General features: G+C 39.5%; 1 protein-coding gene across 1 annotated transcript in view; it reads left to right on the top strand.

Moving 5' to 3' along the window:
• The window catches only part of LOC126263157 (eIF-2-alpha kinase GCN2), a 322,298-nt gene that overhangs the window by 254,565 nt on the left and 49,926 nt on the right, over positions 1 to 17,807 (top strand). The window contains exons 21-22 of the mRNA XM_049960195.1: positions 317 to 504; positions 13,046 to 13,276. Coding sequence (XP_049816152.1) covers positions 317 to 504; positions 13,046 to 13,276 — 419 coding nt within the window. The remainder of the gene's footprint in view (positions 1 to 316; positions 505 to 13,045; positions 13,277 to 17,807) is intronic.

Here is a 17,807-nt window from a genome sequence, read left to right as displayed (position 1 = left end):
GATGTGGCAAATTGAGTCAATTTTCCAAAACATTGCTGTATGCTGTGCACATTAATATGACTTGACATGTGAAGTTTTGCATATTTATCAATTTTGAAAGATTCTAACAGTTACAAAGCTTAGGCACACTTGCTGAGTTATGAATATAAAAATTTCCCATTTGGTATAGGAGGCACTTAAACCTCATGAGTAAATACTGTGGAGTATCTCGGCAATTGGATGTTGGTCACCTCCAGGGCCAGACTGTTTGTGTGTAATCATTCATCCTGCCAGTTTACTGGTAGCCTGTGTGTGCACTAACATAACATTTTTTCAGGTACCAACACAGCCGAGGCTGAATTGCTTGCAATTGTATGGGAGGTGGTGACAGAGTTCCCCAATTTACGGGATAAGAATTGCTCATTTCGTCTCAGTCATACACTGCTTCTGAAAGCAATTCTTTTACATTGTGGAATTGAAGAAGAAAAGCATGCAGATGTTAGCAGTATCTTGAGTGAAGCCAAGGTAGGTGTCATATGTTTGTCAGTATCTAAATCAAACAATTCAGTTCTTCATCCCAGATTAATTTTCCTTCTTGATAGCTTTTACATAGCTTAGAAAAAAAGAAAAATAACAACAAATGTACATAAAGAACTAATACTTCATACTCGTCTGCACAGTATGTAACATTGGTGTTCTGTATAGGGGCTAAATCTGAAAGAGGGAGCAATTAGACAAAAAACTATAATAAAAAAGAGTAGAATGGTGGAGATTTATGGGTAGAATAGCTGAAAATAATGTGCAAGCTTTGCCTATGTTATTGCATGTAAAAATACCATGTTTCAATGTGACTACCCCCCCCCCCCCCCCCCTGCCGATCTGATAACTGTGCTTAAAAGCAACATACTCTGAAACTCAAAGAAAAGAAAGAGGAAGGAGGAGGGGAGAGAAGAAAGAAATCAACAACAGAGCTTGTAGAAGCTTGCAGCAGTATTTTAATGTACTGTAGTGCATTTAAACTTTGAAAGTGAATGATGGGAAAGAAAGTGGCAGTGATGCACCAGTACCAGCAGCCTACAAAGTCGCTCACAGTATAGTGATGAGTGTCAATTCATTTTCTGTGGGGGCTCTTGTGAAATCAAGTACAGTAATAGTTGCAGAATGTTTAATTCCAAGGAAGTTGCAGGCAATTTGCAGGAGTTTGTCTACCAAAGCAAAAACACTGTGTTGTTGAACCCTGGACAAGGCAGCAGATTTAGAATGGCACCTCAGGAGGAAATGCATCAGAGCTTCATTGCTTATTTGCTCACATTTGATGAAAGCGTAGACATGCATGATTCTGCTCAGCATTGAATATTTGGATGCTTTAGTAAAATAAGTGGGCCCTGTTTATGTTCTGACATTGAAGAAAAATGCACTTGTGTGTGGTTTTTTTTTCTGGGATATTGAGGGAAACTGTACTACATTATACATTTTCTTTACAATTGGCGTCATAGCCAAACAATAATGTAACCAACTTTGTTACCAGTGCTGGAGCAACTGTTAATTCAGATTCATCTTCCTACATTGGATTCAGGTAGAATACATGATACCCAGAGGATTTATAAGAAACAATTTTGGATACATCATCGTAGGTTCTGGCACATTTGAGATCTGAGTGCAACCAATCTTCCTTCTAGCAGAGTTACATTCTATGCAGAGCCTCTTAATTTGTAACCATTTTACTTGTTGTCTATTGGTAGCCTGCTTTCTGTAAATGGGAAGCTCTTTAATCCACCGGGTAAGTGACACAAAGTCATTTATCTGCATTCTCTGCACCTCAAATCACTTATGGCACCATTTTCATACATTGTTCCGACACTTGAATATTATGTTTGTACCATGCTTTCTCAGTGACAGTGAAAGCCAAGGAATTTACAAGAGCATGTCATTTGTGTGAAATAATGTGGATTTTGCTAACTAGATAACATACTGCCATAGCTGTTTCATAATTTCTGTTTTGTCTCCAACAATTATCAGAATATGTTATAATATCCTTCATTCCATTATTCAGGTTTGCACATCAGCATCAGATTATGCATGTCCCCAGTTTCAGCTTATCCGTTTCATTCCATAAAAAAAGTCTAGCTTTCCTGCTCCCAATGTTATTAATTCCAAGATTAAACCATGTAATTTGCTTGCAGTAGTAGGCTAAGTTTTGATTTGTAGAAGACATTATTTCCAGAGAAGCTTCATTCTTTGAATTTGGAGATTCACCCTTGCTGCCTGTGCCTTCTGCAGATGCAGCTCATGATAATTTTTCATTGTTTCCGTTTGTCCTTCCTTTCCAGTCTGGTTATCAATTTTAAATTTACTTGAAAATCAGGTTACTTCTGCAGACTAATGCCTTGAACCATAGCGTAAATCCTGCTCAGTGTTCTGCCTCTACCGTGTTTGGAACAGCTTCGCTGCTTGATTCCATGGTTTGTTAAGTTGAAAACATTGTCCATGTCAGTTTCTTTTGTAGCCAGATTTTTATGGCCTCTTTGTATACAGTTCCAGAAGGGGAGGTACTTTCCAAAATTTTTGTGTATTGATACCTTGTTTTATGATTGCTTTTTGACAATTTTCAGTATTGTCGTAATGTAAAGTATATTTGGACAAACCATTCACATGACTGAAGAAAGATGCACTGAATATAAACAGTGCCCTGACCACCAGCAAGATGAAATCAGGAATTGCTGAATATTTTATAAAGACAAACTATAAAAATTAGGCGTGAATACAAAAAAAAAAAAAAATTATGAAAGCCACATCTCTCTCTTAGGACTATGCATATAACAGGGCATCAAAATCTAGCTGCAAAAGAATGATTTTAGATTTATCGCATATTTGACACAGGTCTTTCTTCAAAATATTAGATATCAAAATTTTCATTGAAACATTGTATGTAGGTCCATTCCTTAATGGGCTGCAAGTCTTATTGCCAGCAAAAGTCTTAAGACAAATCATTTCAATATGATGTGTTATTTTATACCGGAGATGCTGAGTCGCGATAGGCACAACAAAAAGATTCACACAATTATAGCTTTCGGCCATTAAGGCCTTTGTCAGTAGTACACACACGCACGCAACTTGCACACACGTCTGCAGTCTCAGAGACCTGAAACCACACTGTGAGCAGCAGCACCAGTGCATGATGGGAGTGGCGACTGGGTGGGGGTAAGGCGGAGGCTGGGGCGGGGAGGGGGAGGGATAGTATAGTGGGAGTGGTGGACAGTGAAGTGTTACAGTTTAGACAGAGGGTAGGAGAGAAGGCGCAGAGGGGGGAGGACGTTAGTAACGGAAAGGAGAGAAATAAAAAGAAATTAAAAGACTAGGTTTGGCGGTGAAAGGACGGTTGTGTAGTTCTGGAATGGGAACAGGGAGGGGACTGGATGGGTGAGGATAGTGACTAACGATGGTTGAGGCCAGGAGGGTGACGGGAACGTAGGATGTATTGCAGGAAAAGTTCCCATCTGCACAATTCAGAAAAGCTGGTGTTGGTGGGAAGGATCCAAATGGCACAGGCTGTGAAGCAGTCATTGAGATGAGGGATATCATGTTTGGCAGCATGTTTAGCAACAAGGTGGTTCACTTGTTTTTTGGCCACAGTTTGTCAGTGGCCGTTCATGTGGACAGACAGCTTGTTGGTTGTCATGCCTGCGTAGAATGCAGCACAGTGGTTGCAGCTTAGCTTGTAAATCACATGACTGATTTCACAGTTAGCCCTGCCTTTGATGGGATAGGTGATGTTAGTGACTGTACTGGAGTAGGTGGTGGTAGGGAGATGTATGGGACAGGTCTTGCATCTAGGTCTATTACAGGGGTATGAGCCATGAGGTAAGGGATTGGGAACGGGGGTTGTGTAAGGATGGACGAGTATATGGTGTAGGAGGGGTGGGAACGATAGTGGGCAGGACATTTCTCATTTCAGGGCACGACGAGAGATAATCAAAACCCTGACGGAGAATGTAATTCAGTTGCTCCAGTCCCAGATGGCACTGAGTTATGAGGGGAATGCTCCTCTGTGGCCGGACTGTGGGACTTTGGGAAGTGGTGGGAGACTGGAAAGATAAGGCATGGGAGATTTGTTTTTGCAGAAGGATGGGAGGATAATTACGGTCAGTGAAGGCTTCAGTGAGACCCTCGGTATATTTTCAGAGGGACTGCTCATCACTGCAGACGCAATGACCATGGGTGGCTAGGCTGTACAGAAGGGACTTCTTGGTATGGAATGGGTGGTAGCTGTCAAAGTGGAGGTATTGCTGGTGGTTAGTAAGTTTGATATGGGTGGAGGTACTGATATAGACATCTCTGAGGTGAAGGTCAACATCTAGGAAGGTGGCTTGTTGGGTTGAGTAGGACCAGGTGAAGCAAATGGGGGAGAAGTTGGCGAGGTTCTGGAGGAATGTGAATAAGGTGTCCTCACCTTCAATCCAGATAGCAGAGATGTAATAAGTGAATCTGAACCAAGTGAGGGGTTTAGGATTCTGTGTTTTTAGGAAGGATTCCTCAGATGGCCCATGAATAGGTTAGCATAGGATGGTGCCATGCGGGTGCCCATAGCTGTACCGCGGATTTGTTTGTAGGTAATGTCTTCAAAGGAGAAGTAATTGTTGGTGAGGATATAGTTGGTCATGTAGTCTAGGAAGGAGGTTGTTAGTTTGGAATCCGTAGGGCATCTGGAAAGGTAGTGTTCAATAGCAGTAAGCTCATGGGCATGAGGAATGTTAGTGTACAGGGAGGTGGCATCAATAGTGGATATTCCATTGTTTGATGTGTTATTTTGTATTCCACATAAGTAAATTTCAGAAAAAAAAGTTTTATTTTGTGTTCCACTATACTCATAATTTCGTTTAATACATGGATTATCCAATAATATAATGCATTGTGGTGTTTACTTATTTTTATTATTTCCAGAACCACTGCAAATATGAAACTCCTAATCACAGTCCGCCATATTCAACACTCGTTGGACATTCCCCATTATATTATTAAACAGTGAGTTATTATTTTTTTTTTAAATACCCAAAGTTGTTAACAAATGGTGAGGGAAATACACATTCCAGGATGTGGCCCACTGTTTTCACTGACAAGAAACAGTGGCTGATTGGACACTGTTCAGTTTTTTATTCAAGCAAACATTTATGCATCGTGTTGATAAGAGCTGGAAATAGCAGAAGAGCTTCTTGATTCTTGATTATGCCACCAACGCTGGATATTAATGACGCTGTTTGTGAATTAGTGAACAGTATGAATTTGCTGTGGGAGACAATCCGTTCTGTAGCTGCAGATAATGCACAATAAGTGGTCATACATCACCAAATCCTTCTTCATTTATGAAATTAACTGAAAAGTGTATTCAGGACAGATGGTTTGACTGGTCATGTGTTTATTTATGAAGAGGCATTGTGTACTGAAACAGTGTAACTCTGTCAAGCAATGAAAGCTGTGATGAAGTGTGTAAATTTTGTGTGATGTCATGGAGTAAATAACCATCAGTTTAAAGGATTCCTAAAAGCTATTGAGCCAGGGTGCATGGACATAACTCACCACAGCACTATTTAATGGATTAGATAGAGAAAAGTTCTTGATGTTTTCTTTGGTCTTTGTGAGGAACTATATCTTACTTCCTCAGTATGAAATAGCTGAAAGGTTTAGAATGGATATTAGACCTAGTGTTCACAGCAACATAACTGTGCATGTGGACAACTTTACTTAGTTGCCACAGGGTAAAGAGAAGCTAACAATTGGCATGCACAAAACCAACCTCAAATATGTGTGTGTTTTAAAGGCAAATGAGAATGGCAATTTCATGTTCTTCCATCACCTGGCTGCTTTATAATTACTTGAAAATGCTAGTTTCAGTGATAACAAAGCAAAGATGAACCAGTTCATCTCAAGATTCTAAGAGATGACTGGTTCGGAAATGGAAACGAAACTATTCACTATGTCTGTCCTTGTTTCACCTGATAGTTTAGTGCCAACAATCCAGTTAGAAGTGATATATTTGCAGAATTTAACTTTTCTCAAAAACAAATACTACAATATACTGAATTTGTCATGGTGATGGTATCATTCATTATTAAAAAAAATAAGAGTTTCCCATGCTGTTCGAAATTGCAACTCACACTATGTGCAAGTTTTATTCTAAATACTTTTGTGGGCTGTTTTAGTTTGCCACAAAAAGAATAAAAACCAATACTCTTTTCTTCAAACCAGTATAATGATGATCATCCTCCCCAGTAACACTATAAACCCGTTGACACCTGATTTTTCCACTCTTGGTCTGAAAAAATGTCTCAGAATACCGTGAAACATATAACATGTTTCTTAACAGACCGGTTTATAATTGATTATGTCTACTTCTTATTTCTTTGACATAACATAACACTACAAGTATGTTGTTGATTATGTAAGGCAGTTGCCAGATTGCAAGGAAGGCAAAGATGTGTGGGAGCTCATTCCTCGGCATGAGCATCAGTGCCTGCAGCTCATATGTGTGGGTGGGTGCGCATGCAATTCGCATTCTAAGTAGTAAGCTAAGAAATCTTATAGAGGTGGTCAATTTTTCAAATTCTCTATTATTAATTTGGCTGACAGCACCCATAAAAAGAAAATCCAAGATTTTCACAATCTGTTCTTGTTGCTACAGAATCTACATCCACATCTATACTCAGCAAACATCCATGAGCTGCATGGCAGATGGCATGTCCCATTGTACTAGTTATTAGGGTTTCTTAATGTTCAATAAATGTATCGAATGAAAGAAGAATGATTGTTGAATGCCTCTGTGCGTGCAGTAATTATTATACTCTTACCCTCATGATTCCTATCTGAGCGATACATAGGGGGTTGTAATATATTCCCAGAGTAATCATTTAAAGCCGGTTCTAGAAACTTTGTTAATTGACTTTCTCGAGGTAGTTTACGTCTGTCTTCAAGAGTCTTTAATTCAGTACTGTCAGTATCTTTGTGACTTTCTCCCATGTCCCATGGATTAAACAAACCTGTGACCATTTGTGCTGCCCTTCTCTGTATACATTCAATATCCCCTGTTAGTTCTATCTGGTATGGGGCCAACAAATTTCAGAAATTTTCTACAACAATCACACAAATGATTTGTAAGTAATCTCCTTTGCAGATTAATTGTGCTTCCCCAGAATTCTCATCAATAAACTGAAGTCTACCACCTGCTTTACCTGCAACTGAATGTATGTGATCATTCCGTTTCATACCCCTACAAGGTGTTACACCCAGGTATTTGTATGAGTTGGCCAGTTCCAAAAGTGCCTCATTGATATTATAGTCATAGGGTACTACCTTTTTGTTTTGTTTTGTGAAGTGCAAAATTTTATATTTTGAACATTTAAAACAAGTTGCCAATCTCTGCACCACTGTGAAATATTATCAAGGTTTGATTGAATATTTATGCAGCTTCTTTCAGATAGTAGTTCATCGTAGATAACTGCATCATCTGCAAAAAGTCTGATTTTACTATTAATATTTTCTGCAAGGTCATTAATATACAACATGAACAGCAAGGGTCCCAACACACTTCTCTGGGGTGCACCAAAAATTACTTCTACATCTGATGATGACTCTCCATCCGAGGTAACAGGCTGTGTCCTCCCTACCAAAAAGTCCTCAATCTAGTCACAAATTTCACTTGATACTCCATATGACCATATTTTTGACAATAAGTGTAGGTGTGGCTCTGAGTGAAATGCTTTTCAGAAATCAAGAAATACAGCATCTACCTGATTGCCTTAATCCAGAGATTCCAGTCTGTAGTGAGAAAAGTGCAACTTCGGTTTCACATGATCAAAGTTTTCAAAATCCATGCGTTCTGTGCAAGATATCGCATTATGTTTGAGCTCAGAATATGTTCTAAGATTTTACAACAAATTGATATCAAGGTTACTAGATGGTAATTTTGTGAAGCATTCTACTACCCTTCTTGTACATGGGCGTGACCTATGCCTTTTTCCAAGAACTGAGCATGGTTTTCTTTTCGTGGGATCCACAATAGATTATTGTTGGAAGAGGAGCTAACTCAACTGCAAATTCAGTATAGAATCTGACTGGGATTCCATCAAGCCCTGGAGCTTTCATCAATTTTAACAATTTCAGCTGTTTCTCAACACCACTGACACTAATACTAATTTCATTCATCTTTTCAGTGAAATGAGGATTGAATTGGGGCAATTCTCCTGGGTTTTTCTCTGTAAAGGAACATTTGAAAATGGAATTAAGCATTTCAGTTTTTGGATTGTTACCTTCAATTTCATCCTGACTCATTCACTAGGGACTGGACACTAACTCTGGTGCCCGGACAGCCTTTACGATGACCAGAATTTCTTTGGAATCTGTGAAAGATCACTTGACAATATTCTGCTACGGTAGTCATTGAAGTCATCACACATTGGCAATCTCTGTTTCTTTAGAAGTTTTATTCCAGTGATTCCCTCTTGTTATTAACTGATCTACTGGGTACATATCTGCCCAGTGTATGGTCAATTATTCTTTTAAACTTGAGCCAGAGTACCTCTACATGCGTCTGCCCTGTGCTGAAAGTTTCAAGTTCCTCATTGAGATACAACACTTCTGATTTTATATCTAGTCTACTGAACATTTATATCTTTCTGCTTGTTTCAGTTATCCTTTGTACTTTGGTAATCATTGCTGCCACAACCACATCATGATCACTGATAACCAGTTTCGGAGTGGACATCCTCAAAGCCATTGGGTCTATTTGTTGCCATTAGATTCAATATATTTCCATCATGAGTAGGGTTCCTATATGTTCTAGGTAGTTTTCAGAGAAGGCATTTAGTAAAGTTTCACAGGATCTCTTATCACACCCACCACTAACAAAACTTTAAGTTTCCCAATTAATTGTTGGATGATCAAAGTCTCCACTGATAATTACAGCATGATGAGGAACTTACAAGTGGACTGATGTTCTCTTTTAAGTATTTGGTTAAGTCAGCAGATGAATTTGGTGTATGGTAGAAGGATCCAATTATCATTTTATTCCCATCACTGCTACTGAGTCTTTCCCAAACAGTCTCACACTCAACTTCAATTTCTACCTGAGTGGATTTGAGTTTCTTGTCTAATATGACAAATACATCATCTCCATTTCCCATTTGTCTATCCTTTTGATATACACATAAATTTTCCCCAAAAATATCACTGCTTTCAATTTTAGGTTTCAACCAGATTTCTGTGTGTAGTATTACGTGAGTTCACTGCTTTCCATGAGTGCTTCAAACTCTGGCACTTTATAGTGAATGCTTTGGCAATTTACCATTAGGATTTTAATACTCTTGCCTATGAGAGGCATTTCTTTTGACCTTACATGATACTTCTAGGTTTCCTACAGCTATTGCTACCTGGATTGGATGGATGGTCATCTAAACGAAAAAACCCTTGTGCCCACAACATTCAGCTTTCCTTTACAGTCTTTAATAAATGCATCTAGCATATCTGTTCAGAAGGCATTTCTTGGTCCACACACATACACACTCATTATTTTTGAGTTCTACTAATTTACATACCATACATTACTTTTAAATTTACTATAAGTTTCTAGTCCCCCCCATGAACCATGGACCTTGCCATTGGTGGGGAGGCTTGCGTGCCTCAGCGATACAGATGGCCGTACCGTAGGTGCAACCACAACGGAGGGGTATCTGTTGAGAGGCCAGACAAACATGTGGTTCCTGAAGAGGGGCAGCAGCCTTTTCAGTAGTTGCAGGGGCAACAGTCTGGATGATTGACTGATCTGGCCTTGTAACATTAACCAAAACGGCCTTGCTGTGCTGGTACTGCGAACGGCTGAAAGCAAGGGGAAACTACAGCCGTAATTTTTCCTGAGGACATGCAGCTTTACTGTATGATTAAATGATGATGGCGTCCTCTTGGGTAAAATATTCCGGAGGTAAAATAGTCCCCCATTCTGATCTCCGGGCGGGGACTACTCAGGAGGACGTCGTTATCAGGAGAAAGAAAACTGGCGTTCTACGGATCGGAGCGTGGAATGTCAGATCCCTTAATCGGGCAGGTAGGTTAGAAAATTTAAAAAGGGAAATGGATAGGTTAAAGTTAGATATAGTGGGAATTAGTGAAGTTCGGTGGCAGGAGGAACAAGACTTTTGGTCAGGTGATTACAGGGTTATAAATACAAAATCAAATAGGGGTAATGCAGGAGTAGGTTTAATAATGAATAAAAAAATAGGAGTGCGGGTTAGCTACTACTAACAGCATAGTGAACGCATTATTGTGGCCAAGATAGACACAAAGCCCATGCCTACTACAGTAGTACAAGTTTATATGCCAACTAGCTCTGCAGATGATGAAGAAATTGATGAAATGTATGACGAGATAAAAGAAATTATTCAGGTAGTGAAGGGAGACGAAAATTTAATAGTCATGGGTGACTGGAATTCGTCAGTAGGAAAAGGGAGAGAAGGAAACATAGTAGGTGAATATGGATTGGGGGGAAGAAATGAAAGAGGAAGCCGCCTTGTAGAATTTTGCACAGAGCATAACTTAATCATAGCTAACACTTGGTTCAAGAATCATAAAAGAAGGTTGTATACCTGGAAGAATCCTGGAGATACTAAAAGGTATCAGATAGATTATATAATGGTAAGACAGAGATTTAGGAACCAGGTTTTAAATTGTAAGACATTTCCAGGGGCAGATGTGGATTCTGACCACAATCTACTGGTTATGAACTGCAGATTGAAACTGAAGAAACTGCAAAAAGGTGGGAATTTAAGGAGATGGGACCTGGATAAACTGAAAAAAACAGAGGTTGTAGAGAGTTTCAGGAAGAGCATAAGGGAACAATTGACAGGAATGGGGGAAAGAAATACAGTAGATGAAGAATGGGTAGCTCTGAGGGATGAACTAGTGAAGGCAGCAGAGGATCAAGTAGGTAAAAAGATGAGGGCTAATAGAAATCCTTGGGTAACAGAAGAAATATTGAATTTAATTGATGAAAGGAGAAAATATAAAAATGCAGTAAATGAAGCAGGCAAAAAGGAATACAAACGTCTCAAAAATGAGATCGACAGGAAGTGCAAAATAGCTAAGCAGGGATGGCTAGAGGACAAATGTAAGGATGTAGAGGCTTGTCTCACTAGGGGTAAGATAGATACTGCCTACAGGAAAATTAAAGAGACCTTTGGAGAGAAGAGAACAACTTGTATGAATTTCAAGAGCTCAGATGGAAACCCAGTTCTAAGCAAAGAAGGGAAGGCAGAAAGGTGGAAGGAGTATATAGAGGGTTTATACAAGGGCAATGTACTTGAGGACAATATTATGGAAATGGAAGAGGATGTAGATGAAGATGAAATGGGAGATAAGATACTGCGTGAAGAGTTTGACAGAGCACAGAAAGACCTGAGTCGAAACAAGGCCCCGGGAGTAGACAACATTCCATTAGAACTACTGATGGCCTTGGGAGAACCAGTCATGACAAAACTCTACCATCTGGTGAGCAAGATGTATGAGACAGGCGAAATACCCACAGACTTCAAGAAGAATATAATAAATCCAATCCCAAAGAAAGCAGGTGTTGACAGATGTGAAAATTACCAAACTATCAGTTTAATAAGCCACAGCTGCAAAATACTAACGCGAATTCTTTACAGACGAATGGAAAAACTGGTAGAGTGGACCTCGGGGAAGATCAGTTTGGATTCCGTAGAAATGTTGGTACACGTGAGGCAATACTAACCTTACGACTTATCTTAGAAGAAAGATTAAGGAAAAGCAAACCTACGTTTCTAGCATTTGTAGACTTAGAGAAAGCTTTTGACAGTGTTAACTGGAATACTCTCTTTCAAATTCTGAAGGTGGCAGGGGTAAAATACAGGGAGCGAAAGGCTATTTACAATTTGTACAGAAACCAGATGGCAGTTATAAGAGTCGAGGGGCATGAAAGGGAAGCAGTGGTTGGGAAAGGAGTGAGACAGGGTTGTAACCTCTCCCTGATGTTATTCAATCTGTATATTGAGCAAGCAGTAAAGGAAACAAAAGAAAAATTCGGAGTAGGTATTAAAATTCATGGAGAAGAAGTAAAAACTTTGAGGTTCGCCGATGACATTGTAATTCTGTCAGAGACAGCATAGGACTTGGAAGAACAGTTGAACGGAATGGACAGTGTCTTGAAAGGAGGATATAAGATGAACATCAACAAAAGCAAAACGAGGATAATGGAATGTAGTCAAATTAAATTGGGTGATGCTGAGGGGATTAGATTAGGAAATGAGACACTTAAAGTAGTAAAGGAGTTTTGCTATTTAGGGAGTAAAATAACTGATGATGGTCGAAGTAGAGAGGATATAAAATGTAGATTGGCAATGGCAAGGAAATCGTTTCTGAAGAAGAGAAATTTGTTAACACCGAGTATAGATTTAAGTGTCAGGAAGTCGTTTCTGAAAGTATTTGTATGGAGTGTAGCCATGTATGGAAGTGAAACATGGATGATAACCAGTTTGGACAAGAAGAGAATAGAAGCTTTCGAAATATGGTGCTACAGAAGAATGCTGAAGATAAGGTGGGTAGATCACGTAACTAATGAGGAGGTATTGAATAGGATTATGGAGAAGAGAAGTTTGTGGCACAACTTGACTAGAAGAAGGAATCGGTTGGTAGGACATGTTTTGAGGCATCAAGGGATCACAAATTTAGCATTGGAGGGCAGCGTGGAGGGTAAAAATCGTAGAGGGAGACCAAGAGATGAATACACTAAGCAGATTCAGAAGGATGTAGGTTGCAGTAGGTACTGGGAGATGAAGAAGCTTGCACAGGATAGAGTAGCATGGAGAGCTGCATCAAACCAGTCTCAGGACTGAAGACCACAACAACAACAACAAGTTTCTAGTTTCTTTTGAATGCTTCATTCATTCTCATATGAACATTTTATTCCCCATTGATTTATTTGTAGACATACACAAATGATTATACTTTCTATGTGGTAAATAGTACATGATGTTTTAAAATTTTACTTAAAATTTCTTCTGTTCAGGATGAGAAGTATTCCAGATTTCAGCTGCAGACTCGACTGATCAGCCTGTGCCTTACCGACCAAGCTATTGATTCATTGTTTGCATTCATTGAATCAGAATGCTCTATCGAAAAACTGGCAGTGAATTTCCGTAGCATTACCCGAAGGAAAGGTGAAGCTGCTATTCTTGCAAAGCAAGCCATTAGAGAACTTGAGATGATTGTTAGCCACACTGAAGCTCTTGGTGTAAAGGTGAGTTTATGTTATACTGTAAACTGTGTAGTTATTGTTTGGAAGAGGGTGATTAATTTTTTTTAATAATAACGCAAAATGGCTTTGTCAGTACTTCACAAATGAAAACATTGTCCATTTTAGGTTGTATGCTAAAGAGCTTTATTTAATGTGTGCAATTCACTGATTTTGACATTGCGTCGTTTTCAAGCACATTTTGATCACAGAAATTCAGTATGTATGACCACCTGAATAATGGTAGTTAAAGTAGACCTATATTCTGAGCGCAATTCAGTAGCGTGTACTGGCTTCCATAGTGATGAGGAAAATGTGGGTTGTGTAAGTTTTTCAGCCTTTCAATATGCCTCAGATGTCATTTGAAGCTTACATTACAGACATTGTGTCACTTTGTGGTGAGAGGTGTTGTCAGAACGCCGGCCGAAGTGGCCGTGCAGTTAAAGGCGCTGCAGTCTGGAACCGCAAGACCGCTACGGTCGCAGGTTCGAATCCTGCCTCGGGCATGGATGTTTGTGATGTCCTTAGGTTAGTTAGGTTTAACTAGTTCTAAGTTCTAGGGGACTAATGACCTCAGCAGTTGAGTCCCATAGTGCTGAGAGCCATTTGAACCATTTTGTTGTCAGAATGGGAAGTTAAGTGCTGAATTGGTGTACCCCAAGACTACTGTCTTTTGAACATTCAGGCTCTTCTGTGAGACACAAAACATTGAATATCTGTCCCGTAGTGGTCACCCATAGTTAACATCAACTGTTGATCACTACATATAAGTTATGGCTCATAGACTTGCCAAGGAGAGTGTGACAGAAATGGGAGGTGAGGAGGACCTGAAATGGAACCTAAAATCAGTGGCATCAGGTTTTATTCTCTGGCAAATGCTGGATTTGTCCAATGCCTGATAATTTTTGTAAATGAATGCTTGGGGCCAGTTGAAACTTGTAATACACTGTCATCACAGGAACCATCACACAGTGTGAACTCAGGAGGGCCGCTAACAAAGATTGGGACATGCTTCATCAACCATATTGACAAAATTCTAATAAGGCACAGGGTGGAATAGGGAGGTAATAATGAGTGTGTTACCTGGTAGCAGATTTTGATTTCATAGCTGTGCAAAGATTTAAACTGCAGACTGCCCTAATTTTAGGTATTGTTTTGTTTGTAATTCATAGTAAATATTTTTTTTTCTTTAATTTGGCTTTATTGTTTCATTCCCTTCACACATTGGATCTAAGCCCACACTAATTTGAGATATGCAGGAGATGCAATACTTCATTTGACCTGGATATTTCTCCATTTTATTTTGTATTTGGTTCTCACATTCCATTTATTACATGGAATGGAATGCACTTTCCCCATTATTTTTTATTCACTTATGGATGTTATGTAGATTAAAACTGAAGAAACTGCAAAAAGGTGGGAATTTAAGGAGATGGGACCTGGATAAACTGACTAAACCAGAGGTTGTAGAGAGTTTCAGGGAGAGCGTAAGGGAACAAATGGCAGGAATGGGGGAAAGAAATACAGTAGATGAAGAATGGGTAGCTTTGAGGGATGAAGTAGTGAATTCAGCAGAGGATCATGTAGGTAAAAAGACGAGGGCTAGTAGAAATCCTTGGGTAACAGAAGAAATATTGAATTTAATTGATGAAAGGAGAAAATATAAAAATGCAGTAAATGAAGCAGGAAAAAAGGAATACTAACGTTTCAAAAATGAGATCGACAGGAAGTGCAAAATGGCTAAGCAGGGATGGCTAGAGGATAAATGTAAGGATGTAGAGGCTTATCTCACTAGGGGTAAGATAGATACTGCCTACAGGAAAATTAAAGAGACCTTTGGAGAAAAGAGAATCACTTCTATGAATATCAAGAGCTCAGATGGAAACCCAGTTCTAAGCAAAGAAGGGAAAGCAGAAAGGTGGAAGGAGTATATAGAGGGCTTATACAAGGGTGATGTACTTGAAGACAATATTATGAAAATGGAAGAGGATGTAGATGATGATGTAATGGGAGATATGATACTGCGTGAAGAGTTTGACAGAGCACTGAAAGACCTGAGTCGAAACAAGGCCCCGGGAGTAGACAACATTCCATTAGAACTACTGACGGCCTTGGGAGAGCCAGTCCTGACAAAACTCAACCATCTGGTGAGCAAGATGTATGAGACAGGCGAAATACCCTCAGACTTCAAGAAGAATATAATAATTGCAATCCCAAAGAAAGCAGGTGTTGATAGATGTGAAAATTATCGGACTATCAGTTTAATAAGTCACGGCTGCAAAATACTAACGCTAATTCTTTACAGACGAATGGAAAAATTGGTAGAAGCGGACCTCGGGGAAGATCAGTTTGGATTCCGTAGAAATGTGGGAACACGTGAGGCAATACTAACCTTACGACTTATCTTAGAAGAAAGATTAAGAAAAGGCAAAACTACGTTCCTAGCATTTGTAGACTTAGAGAAAGCTTTTGACAGTGTTGACTGGAATACTCTCTTTCAAATTCTGAAGGTGGCAGGGGTAAAATATAGGGAGCGAAAGGCTATTTACAATTAGTATAGAAACCACATGGCAGTTATAAGAGCTGAGGGGCATGAAAGGGAAGCAGTGGTTGGGAAGGAGTGAGACAGGGTTGTAGCCTCTCCCCGATGTTATTCAATCTGTATATTGAGCAAGCAGTGAAGGAAACAAAAGAAAAATTCGGAGTAGGTATTAAAATCCATGGAGAAGAAATAAAAACTTTGAGGTTCACCGATGACATTTTAATTCTGTCAGAGACAGCAAAGGACTTGGAAGAGCTGTTGAACGGAATGGATAGTGTCTTGAAAGGAGGATATAAGATGAACATTAACAAAAGCAAAACGAGGATAATGGAATGTAGTCGAATTAAGTCGGGTGATGCTGAGGGTATTAGATTAGGAAATGAGACACTTAAAGTAGTAAATGAGTTTTGCTATTTGGGGAGCAAAATAACTGACGATGGTTGAAGTAGAGAGGATATAAAATGTAGACTGACAATGGGAAGGAAAGCGTTTGTGAAGAAGAGAAATTTGTTAACATCGAGTATAGATTTAAGTGTCAGGAAGTCGTTTCTGAAAGTATTTGTATGGAAGTGAAACATGGACGATAAATAGTTTAGACAAGAAGAGAATAGAAGCTTTCGAAATGTCGTGCTACAGAAGAATGCTGGAGATTAGATGGGTAGATCACATAACTAATGAGGAGGTGCTGAATGGGATTGGGGAGAAGAGAAGTTTGTGGCACAACTTGACTAGAAGAAGGGATTGGTTGATAGGACATGTATCAAGGGATCACCAATCTAGTATTGGAGGGCAGTGTGGAGGGTAAAAGTCGTAGAGGGAGACCAAGAGATGAATACACCAAGCAGATTCAGAAGGATGTAGGTTGCAGTAGGTACTGGGAGAAGCAGCTTGCACAGGATAGAGTAGCATGGAGAGCTGCATCAAACCAGTCTCAGGACTGAAGACCACAACAACAAAAACATGGATGTTATTTGAAAGGAAATCAAGGAAATAGGAAATGTTGATCTTAATGCTTTAGTGTTTGCTGATGGTGTTTCTATTTGGGGAGAAGCAGAGTTGGAGATACAGGGAAAATAATATATGAATGAAACTCCAAGTTTATAGAGTACCAGCTGACAGTAAGCATGAGCAAAGCTTTAGCAATGATTGTGAGCAGGACTTCTGTCCAGGACAACCTAATGCTAGATGGAAAGAAAATTGAATGTGCAGAAGCTTTCAATTATCTGGGAAGTATATCAAGCAATGGAACTGCCAAACTAGAAGGACAGAACACATTTTCATTAAGTGCGGAACCTTGTGTGGGACACGAGAGTTCCTTTGAGAGCCATACGGACCATGTTTAAAACATGTCTCCTGCCAGTTATGACATACGAGGTGCGGCTAGAAAAAAACCGGACTGATGCTGGAAAAAACATTTATTTACAATTATTTACAATTTCATGTTATCTCCTTCAATGTACTCTCCTCCTCAGTCTCTACACCGCTCCATACAAATTTTCCACTGTTCATAGCAATGCTGCAGATCATTTTCGGTAAGTCCATACATTACTTCCGTCGCTTTTTCTTTTACTGCTTCAACAGTCTCAAATCTAGTTCCTTTCAAAGCTGACTTGACTTTAGGGAAAAGAGAAAAGTCACAGGGGGCCAAATCAGGTGAGTAGGGTGGATGATCTAAGATGGGAATGTTGTGTTTTGCCAAAAACGTCTTCACTGACAACGCACTGTGAACCGGGGCATTGTCTTGGTGAAGGATCCATGACTTTTTTCTCCACAAATCGTTCCGTTTTCTCCGTACTCGCTCACGTAGGGTAGCCAGGACGCTAATGTAGTAATGCTGATTCACTGTTTGTCCCTCTGGTACCCAATCAATGTGCACAATCCCTTTGATGTCAAAAAAAAAAAATCATCATCATTGCCTTGAATTTCGATTTTGACATTCGTGCTTTTTTTTGTCGTGGAGAACCAGGAGTTTTCCAATGCATCGATTAGCGTTTA

Source organism: Schistocerca nitens, chromosome 1 (genome assembly GCF_023898315.1).
Source record: "Schistocerca nitens isolate TAMUIC-IGC-003100 chromosome 1, iqSchNite1.1, whole genome shotgun sequence".
NCBI lineage: Eukaryota > Metazoa > Arthropoda > Insecta > Orthoptera > Acrididae > Schistocerca > Schistocerca nitens.
Note: the sequence above shows the minus strand (reverse complement) of the source record. Positions and strands in the feature narration are given on the sequence as shown.